The sequence below is a fragment of the Uloborus diversus genome, chromosome 9 (assembly GCF_026930045.1).
Source record: "Uloborus diversus isolate 005 chromosome 9, Udiv.v.3.1, whole genome shotgun sequence".
Classification (NCBI taxonomy): Eukaryota; Metazoa; Arthropoda; class Arachnida; order Araneae; family Uloboridae; genus Uloborus; species Uloborus diversus.
Window position 1 is genome coordinate 85,998,820 of NC_072739.1, and position 8,894 is coordinate 86,007,713.

Below are 8,894 nucleotides of genomic sequence, written 5' to 3' on the forward strand. Positions count from 1 at the left end.
CATAATGCATTACCAAAATTGAAGGCTAATTCCAGTAATGAAATTCAACACAAACTACATTAAATTTACAAACAAACTTCTTTAATTATTTTTAAAAAGCTAAATTTATTTATTTTTTCAATTCAGCAGAAGCATTTTTTGAGCCTAAATACGTTAGCTTAACAACAAATAAGTAAATTTTTTTTATTTTTGTTAACAAGCATGCCATTATTACATTAAATTAATTTTATTTCCCTTATTTTTTTACAAGAATGCACACATTTGCCGAATTTCAAGCATTATCTATGCAGCAAATGTAAAACAATGAGAAAAATTTGCATAAAATTAATTTTCACGTGACGAGTAACGAATTCACCACGTGGTTCAAGAGATCCTTAATTACTCTCTTTCTTTCTTCCTTTTTAACACTATATAGAACAAATAATTGAAATAAAGGCACAAAAACACATTTACTTACCCTTTGTATGGTCAAATAAAGGCTTTTCCGCAACTCCGCATTTAGAGGATCCAATTTGTCGCTATTAGGTGGCCGAACGGGTCCAACGGTTATACGATGCCAAAATGCGACGAATATTTTCGAGCGTCCCTATTTCCCACAGATAATTTTCTTCCCCTTTCTTCCTCCTCGAGATGAAAGATGCGTTCAAGGTCGTGCTGTGTGCGTAGTTTATTTGACCTTGAAAGATAAAAAAGCAAGGAGATCGCTTTGTCACGCATTAGCTTGTCGCATTTAGGGAACGTTGGGGGAACTGGATTATGGGTAACGCGAAGTGCTATGGGGAATTCCCTTGAAGGAATGCTTCAAATGCGATGGAGGTTTTCGAGTTTCGTTCCCGAAATGCGTATGTTTCATTACATCGCATTTGAGTGCAATTTTTATTCTAACATTTTAGGTAAAAGTGCATTGTCACATTTAGGGGTCATCACATTTAGGGACATTGACCTTATTCGAAATTTCTAAGTAGAATAAAAAATGAATTATGAGCTTTTTAGTTCCATGTTCGAAAGCTTTCCTAAACTCAATACAGTATTTAGTGTATCATCTCAACTCCCTGTCGATAGCGACAATTGTTGTATTGTTGACTATCTTTGCTTTTCGTGACTGTTTAAGGCTTTTCTCAAGTCAAATCTTGAAGTAAGATTTTTGCACAAGATTGGCAAATAATATATGATTTGGCTGATCATTTTCCATTTAAACGGAACTTTAATGTAATTAATGGATTTATTATTATTTATGCTGATTGAATACTTACTCATTATCCAATCAACCAGCAGATCGCCAAAATTTTTGCAGAAAGATTTCTGTAGCTGATGCATTTGGCAGTTTTTTTCAACGTCGCTGTTTTTGAAGCCGAAGACTACGTCATAATGTTTCTCAGCTTTCACCATGTAAGCAAAATATCGCCAATCAAAGAATCTTTAAAAAACTTTCTTTACTGTGTTAAATAATCCAGCAACTAAATTAGGCAAATTCATAAACAGCACAAAAACTTCCATTAATTTTCCTTTTTGCACAATTTCAAACACTCGCCAAATTTTACTACTTATTTGGGAAACATTTCGAATGAAACTCTTTAGCACCATTTTATGGTGACCAAAAGTATCTCAGCACCTGGCGATAATATCTTTGTAACGAAAATTAATATTATATCGTTTTACAAAGTAAGGAAAGAAGGAGGGAGCATCATCGAAGGTATCCCAAAACGATTCCCGCAAATTCGGTAAAATCGCACCAAGAGACCACAATGATTGAAATTTCCCAAAATAACTAAAGCAAGTATAAGGAGATTACGAGCAACTTCAATTGCAATACAGAGAAGGTTTTAGACTCCATGTTAAAAAAAAAAGTATCAACAGATTAATTTTTTTAAACATGAGAAGAATAATTTCATGTTTTGGAAATTTGTATATGCTTAAATATAGTGCTTTCGTTTCTAAATCAATACTATTTTGTTCTTTATACTTATTGCTATTTTACTTTTATGGGTAAGGAAGGAACTCGATTTTTAATCACGTCAAAAAGATGTGTTTTAAATTCTTTCACTTAAACCAGAAAACAAAAGCAAGTAACGATTTTTTCTCATAATTATTACTGACCCAGGCAACGCCGGGTATTTTTGCTAGTGTGTAATATGGCTCAAGATGAGCAGAATCAATGCACATCATGGAATTTTCAGCATCCCATTTTTAAACAATATATTGGCTTTAATTGAAATCTGAATATTGTTATGGGAGTTATAAAAAATACTTAGGAAGAAAAAAAGGAAATAGACCAGTTAAAAAATAAATAAATAAATAAAAGAAAATTGAAGAATAAGTTTATGCATACTTTTTATTTTTTGCTTCAGAATCTGATGTATTACATCTTTCTCCTGGAGATTCATCTGGATATAGTTCATGAAATCCACTGTGATCCCACCTTTAATGTAAATGTAGACTACATTTAATAACTAACTAAGACCAAGATAGGTTAGAAGCAAATTTACTAAATATTTTTTTTCTTGACCAAGGGGAAAAAAAGTAAAATGAATATTTAAAGCAGCAATTTTTAAAATACAATGAATGAATAAGATTTGACAACAAATCGCTCGGTAAATTTCTGGAGATAATAGGGACTAGATAGAGTTGGGGCAAGGAGGGGGTGGGGTCTTACCACTGGACAGACAGGGCCAGATTAAGGCATGGGCACAGGCCCAGGGTATCAACATTTGTGGGGCACCAAATCTGTAGGTAAAATTTTGATTTTGGACTCCTTCCATATTGCACTAAAAAAAAAAATCCCTTAAAAATTTAATCTATTTTGCAAATCACAAAATCACTCCAAATTTGTTCGATATTTAAAACACTATTAAAAGTTATATCATAAATAATTTTGATATTAATGGCTTACCGAAACAGGCAAAATTTGAGCACATCTTATATTATTATGTTAATTTATCGTAATACTAAGTTACTTCTATTTTTTTATAATGCATATATTTTTCAACATAAGGTACGGGCAATATGCAAGCATCAAGATATTTTTTGCTTCTCTATATAAAATAGGCTCAGGTGAGGAGGGGGGGGCAACAAATAAATTCTTTACCCAGTGTCTTCAAAACCTTAGTCAGGCCCTGTGGACAGCAAATGACACTAATGTTTTTAGTAATGAGTGGTGACTGCAAATCTTTATCAAAGGAAATGCAAACACAAGTTCAAAGCAAGAGTACAGATGATCAGGTTAAGCTTTTTTTAAAGCTTTTGAGGGGAAAAAAAAAGTATTTTAAAGGGCCTTGAAATTTTTCAAAGCTTAATAGGCTCTTTTAGGAGCAAGAAACCAGAGCAGAGTAAAATGATTGCTTAATGCAATAAAAAGAAACTGTTGGCTTGTAATAACAAATGTTACAAAACTCATATGGTATAAACCAAAATAAGTTTGCTTAGTTCTATTTGCTAACTCATATAAATATGAGATGATAAATATATGTCTCAAGTTGCACTCAAAGAATCCTAATTTTTTTGATCAATAAGCAAAAAAAAAAAAAAAAATGTAACGGACACTTTGTATATTTGTTTCTTGAATACTAATTAATAATTTTTGATAGTTTGTTGAAATCTTTGATACTTTTACAATCTGATTTAATTTCTTGATTTTTTAAAACTTTTTTTTCTTCTCCAAAACATTATATATTTATTACACTCCTACCTGTCTCCTCTTGATGTGCTAGCTTTTGATTCAGTTTTTCTTTTACACCTTTCATGTTCTCTAGATTTATCTCTTTTACGATGCTTAGAGCATTGGTGTTGCTTCTTGATTTTCTTTAGAATATCATCATCAGAAACCATCATTGTCAGGCCACATTCTAACTCCCATTGTTTCCACATTTCATTTTCTTCTAAAATCTGAAGAGTAAGAAAAAAGGAACAAGCAATTGAATATTATGAATAATGTGCAATATCTCATTAAGCTGCTTATTTCATTTATTTGAAGTTTAAATAATTAATTCAATTAATAATATTAAAATATTCCGGGCTGTTTTGCTGTGGTCTGAATGTAATACAGTACACCCTATTATCCGCAGAATAGGGTGGCACAATAACTGCAGATAATCTAAGTAATAGGTAAAAACTTTACTAAGTGTACAATAGCTAAAACATTTTAAAAAACCATGGGCCTCTATATGGGCAGTTCTCAAAAGGTGGGAACAAAAAAGTTAACTTTGAGCAATTTCAAAAATTTTCGAATTTGACATCAATTTTGATTTTATTCTATAGTATGCATACCTAGAACACAATATATGAACATGAAAAGACAGCAGGTATTTGTAAAAATTGTTAATTAGCAAATTAAATCAGCAATCTGTAGGTAACAGATTTTGGACATTGCTTCCCTGTAGGTAACGGATTTTGGACATCATCATAACGTAAGTTTCATCATTTTGACAATTGTTAATCTGATTTTTAACTTTTCCAATGAAAATTTTATTTATTACTTTTTAAATTTTGCAATTTAATAATAAAGAGGATATTAATGAAATACTTGAATGGCTATACATGCTGCTCCTTACATTTAATAAAGTTTTGGAATGATTTTGAAGAAATTGATGCAAAGTTAAAAAAAAGCTTCAAATTAAAAATAATACAATTGTAAAAAGTGACATCAGTTTTAATAATGAATATTTTTTCTAATGTCATAAGAATTAAAATGATGTCTAAAAAAATTATTGAAGAAAGAAGTTCGTATTTCTATTTGGAGATCGTTAAATTATGTTTCCAAAAGAAAGAAGAGAAAAAGAATTCTAAAATAATAAAAGCGGAAAAAAAAAAAAAATTGCTAGCGCAGGTGATAAAGTCGCCAAAAGTGGTACAGCTGACGATAAACTACATTTGTCAGACTGGAATTCCCCTCTGGTAACCTTTAGCATATTGTATACTGTGTTGTCGCCAGCGGAAGTTTGCTTGGCGATGTTAGCGCAAAATGGCTTTCGTTCGATCATAGAAAGCCATGTTACTACTGTAATTTATGCATTGTTCAATGTGTAACGTATTAATTATGCAAAATACCAATGGATTAAAAAAGATAACATTATAATAACCTTTTTTATTGAGGTTAGAAGACAGTGGATCATCAAAAATTATGAATAAACGGACAGAATTATCAGCATCAAGATCGTAACGCCATTTGGACATCTCACATGTATGTTTAAGAAAAATCATTTTTCTTCTAAGATACTGCATAAAAGCTTATGAAAACACTTTTAAACAATTAAAAATTGATTCTGAGGATCGATAAATACCTTTAAAACAAAAACATCATATACTTAGTTCTCAAATAATAGCATTTTAAAGATCGCAACTTTTGGACATACATCAAATTTCAAAGTTACGTTTTTTTTAAATCGTTTACAAAGTAAACAATCTATCTTTATTTTTGTTATCTGTGTAAAATATTAACAAAAAGTTATTCAGTGTAAGATTCATACCTTTAATTTTTTTTTGAAACGTATGGAAATAATTAAAAAAAAATTTTTTTTAATGGTACATTTGCTCAATTAACGTTTTGGTATGTCCAAAATTGTGCCTTTTAGCAAAGAAAATATTTTTTTAAGGGCATTTGAAGAGCATTTTTTCCATAATTTATGTCAATTCTTGTCTCTATACAGTATTATAGTTTAACTCAAAAATTTTTGAGTTAATTAAAATGAAAGTTATTTGGTGTTGAAGCTTCAAAGTTGAGGTCTGTGTTTGTTCCCACCTTTTGAGAACTGCCCATATGCAAAATTTTAAGGGGGGAGGGTGGGGTCAGATATTTTCTCTATAGTTTAGTAGGATATTTTTTCCCCATGGAAACCGATTTCAATACAGATTAGAGTTATTAAAATTTTACAATCCCCTCCCCTCAGATGGGTACCCATGTTAATAATAATTACACAAATACATTTAAATCATAACTAAAAACACAGCTATGTTGCATCTACTAACATTGCATAAAAAATACACGTAAAATCTAAAAGCAAACAATAACACAATCATAGGTTTAAAAAAAACATTGTAAAAAGACTCCTGGATAATACGAACTGCGGCTAACCTGACGCCCGATAATTGGGAGTTAGCTGTAACTCCAAACGTTTCGACCGCATCTGCAGTTGTCATCTTCAGTGGCAGCTCTTTCCTCATAAATACTGACAACACTTTGATATTTGCCCCTGATCGTAGGGCATCGGACTCTTAACCAAAGGGTCTCAGGTTTGTTCCCAGACGGTTGATGATCCTCCATGCTTGTTAATAGTGACTGGGCCAGGTCCATGAAATATGTCATGGCCACAAACTCGTCCAAGTGAACCAATATCTCTACAGGTGCTAATCCAGCTGTATGGGAGCGAGGCTTTGAGTGGCCAAGCTCGTCCCTACACCAGCCCCAAGCCGGGTAAATGGGGAAGATTTTGCGATGGTGTAGTATCCATGCATGTTTAAAACAACCACTCTTTATTTATGTGTGAGCAGATCTGTATCTGTTCAGTGGCTAACTGAGTGGGTGAGTAGGCAATGGGTGAAACCGGATCAGGTTTGTAGCTAGGTTCACGGAGTCGTAAGTGGTATGAATCATTCCTTTGATGATCCATCCTTGGGATCCTGAGAAGCCCATTGTTGGTAGTGCAGGGTGGGGGTCCCTCATTGTGTATCTCACCAGGGATTTCTCGGCTTCAGGTATAGATCAAAAAGTCAAGAGCCTGTCTTCCGAGTCTCATTCTACCAGTTAAAACAACTAATAGTGGTAGGTACGGGGGACCCCAGAGTGTGATGTCAAGGTGTGAGGAAGGCTGCTTAAAAAACTTCAGGCTTAAGGTCTCTAATCTCATTTCACATTTTAAAACCTGGGGCATTGTCTTTAGTATGGCATTACTTCTTAATGTACTACTATTTGAAACTTTTTTTTCTTCTATATTCCGAGCAATATACTAACCACAGCAGGTAGCTAGATAATGTGCATTATTATCGTTGTTCTTATTTATATTTTCAACTTATCTGTCTATTTCTTAAAGGTAAAATTGCTATACTGTTGAGCACTTTGACTAAAACAAAGATTAGTTCCCAGCAACACGCTAATGAAGATAACTTAGTAATGACAATAGAGAAAAGGGAGAAATAATTTATTTTATCTTTCACCAGGGGTCGATCCAGCACACAAAATTCCAATTCACAAAATTCCGCGCCGCAGAAGCGGCCCCATTCACAAAATTCCCCATCGCAAAAGCGGCCCCATTCACAATATTCCGCGTCGTAAAAGCAGCCCCTTCACAAAAATTTATAAAAAGGCAACCTTTTCACAATATTTTTTAACCGCAAATGTGTACGCATCTACGCGGGAGCCTCTTCCACCTTCCCCCATCTTATCTTTTTGCTTGCTGCGTGAGGTGTTTTTGCTTGAGAGCATCAGAAGGGGGACGGGAGAGGGAAACTTGTGATTGGTAGCTTGTTTTCAGGAAAATCTTAAATTTTACTTTGATTACGCAATATATATTTAGTATTAATTTGTGTTGAGTTTCAAAATCCAATTCTAAAATAACTTTACTTAAAATAAACATATTTACATGCTGTTTTTATATTTTTATTTGTTTTGAAGATCTTAATTTCCTTACATCGGCCATGGTAAACGAATTTTTCGCATTTTTGATGTTTACTGTACCTTGTTAAGAGGCAAACAAATAAAATTTCTTATATATTTATTAACATCATTAAATTGCAAAGTTTTAAACGAAATACCTACTCTGTAAGAACGTCAAAAGTCAAAAAATTAAACGCTGAATGCTGGTGCAGTATTATTTTGGGTTTTAATTACTTTTAAGTTTTTCAAACACATACATGGAATCTTTAATGAGTATTTCACTTCTGTGTTAAGAAATATGTGATATCTTTGAGTCTGTTCATATTGTATTTATTAGGAGTTATCATTACGTTCAGCAGCATGTGCAATTTTCATTGCTCTTAAAGTATTTGAGAGGGGCAAACAGGAAATCTGTTGTGAGACTTTCACCTAAAGAAAGTGTGCCTTGCATATGTATATTTGTAAAAAGCAATAAATGTAATGTATGTGTCAAATTACGAATAAAATGTTAAGGGTCTTACTTCCCCCCTCCCCCAGCGCATTTTCTCTTGACTGCTTTCATGTATTCTTCAAGAACTTGCAATCACCCCTGAAACCTGTCTAGGGCTTTTCTATAACGATACGACATCTAAAAATGCTTTAATATAATCTTTTCCAAGAAAAAAATCACGAGAAGGTCTTTTTTACAAAAACAAAGAAAATTCACAAAAATATTTTGCTTTTTCACAAAAATAACGAAATTTCACAAAATTATTTTGCCTTTTCACAAAATGGGGACCCAAAAAATAAAACCTGGATCGACCACTGTTCACATAAAAAGAGATAATAATGAAAGTTGAACTTATGTAAGCGATTGAACAAAACTGAGTACGTTTTCAAAAAAAAATTATCAGCAGCAAATAAAGGAGTACGTTTTCAAAAAAAAAATTATCAGCAGCAAATAAAGGAAAACGAACTTACCCTATTATGAAATTTTGCAGTATTAATAGTATTCCGCAGAAGCTCTTTCCCAGCTTCAGTAACCATTGTAAATGCTTTGTTTACAACACGAAACAAATCGTTTAAGTCTTTGTCTATTTTTTAACGGCACAATAATTATACGTCTTAGTAAGCTATAACGCTCTAAAACATTAACAAAAAGAATCAGATTTTTCATAAAGAACTACTAAATTGACAAGTTTCTTCATAAATTGAAAAACTACAATGTTTACATTCCATACACTTGAACAATCACTACTACTGCCTACCGCGAAAACTATCCCGATTTTTCTAACCTTTTGAATGAATTACATGTAAAAAATGCATAAAA

At 32.5% G+C, this 8,894-nt stretch overlaps 1 protein-coding gene across 2 annotated transcripts in view; it reads right to left on the reverse strand.

Moving 5' to 3' along the window:
* LOC129229408 (uncharacterized protein NKAPD1-like) overlaps window positions 1–8,804 on the reverse strand; it is an 84,679-nt gene extending 75,875 nt beyond the window's left edge. For both annotated transcript variants that reach the window (XM_054863710.1, XM_054863711.1), the window contains exons 1-3: window positions 8,546–8,804; window positions 3,686–3,882; window positions 2,330–2,419 (exon numbers count right to left, since the gene is read on the reverse strand). In XM_054863710.1, the coding sequence (XP_054719685.1) occupies window positions 2,330–2,419; window positions 3,686–3,882; window positions 8,546–8,611 (353 nt within the window). In that variant the 5' untranslated portion in view covers window positions 8,612–8,804. The remainder of the gene's footprint in view (window positions 1–2,329; window positions 2,420–3,685; window positions 3,883–8,545) is intronic.
* Between the last annotated feature and the right edge of the window lie 90 nt (window positions 8,805–8,894).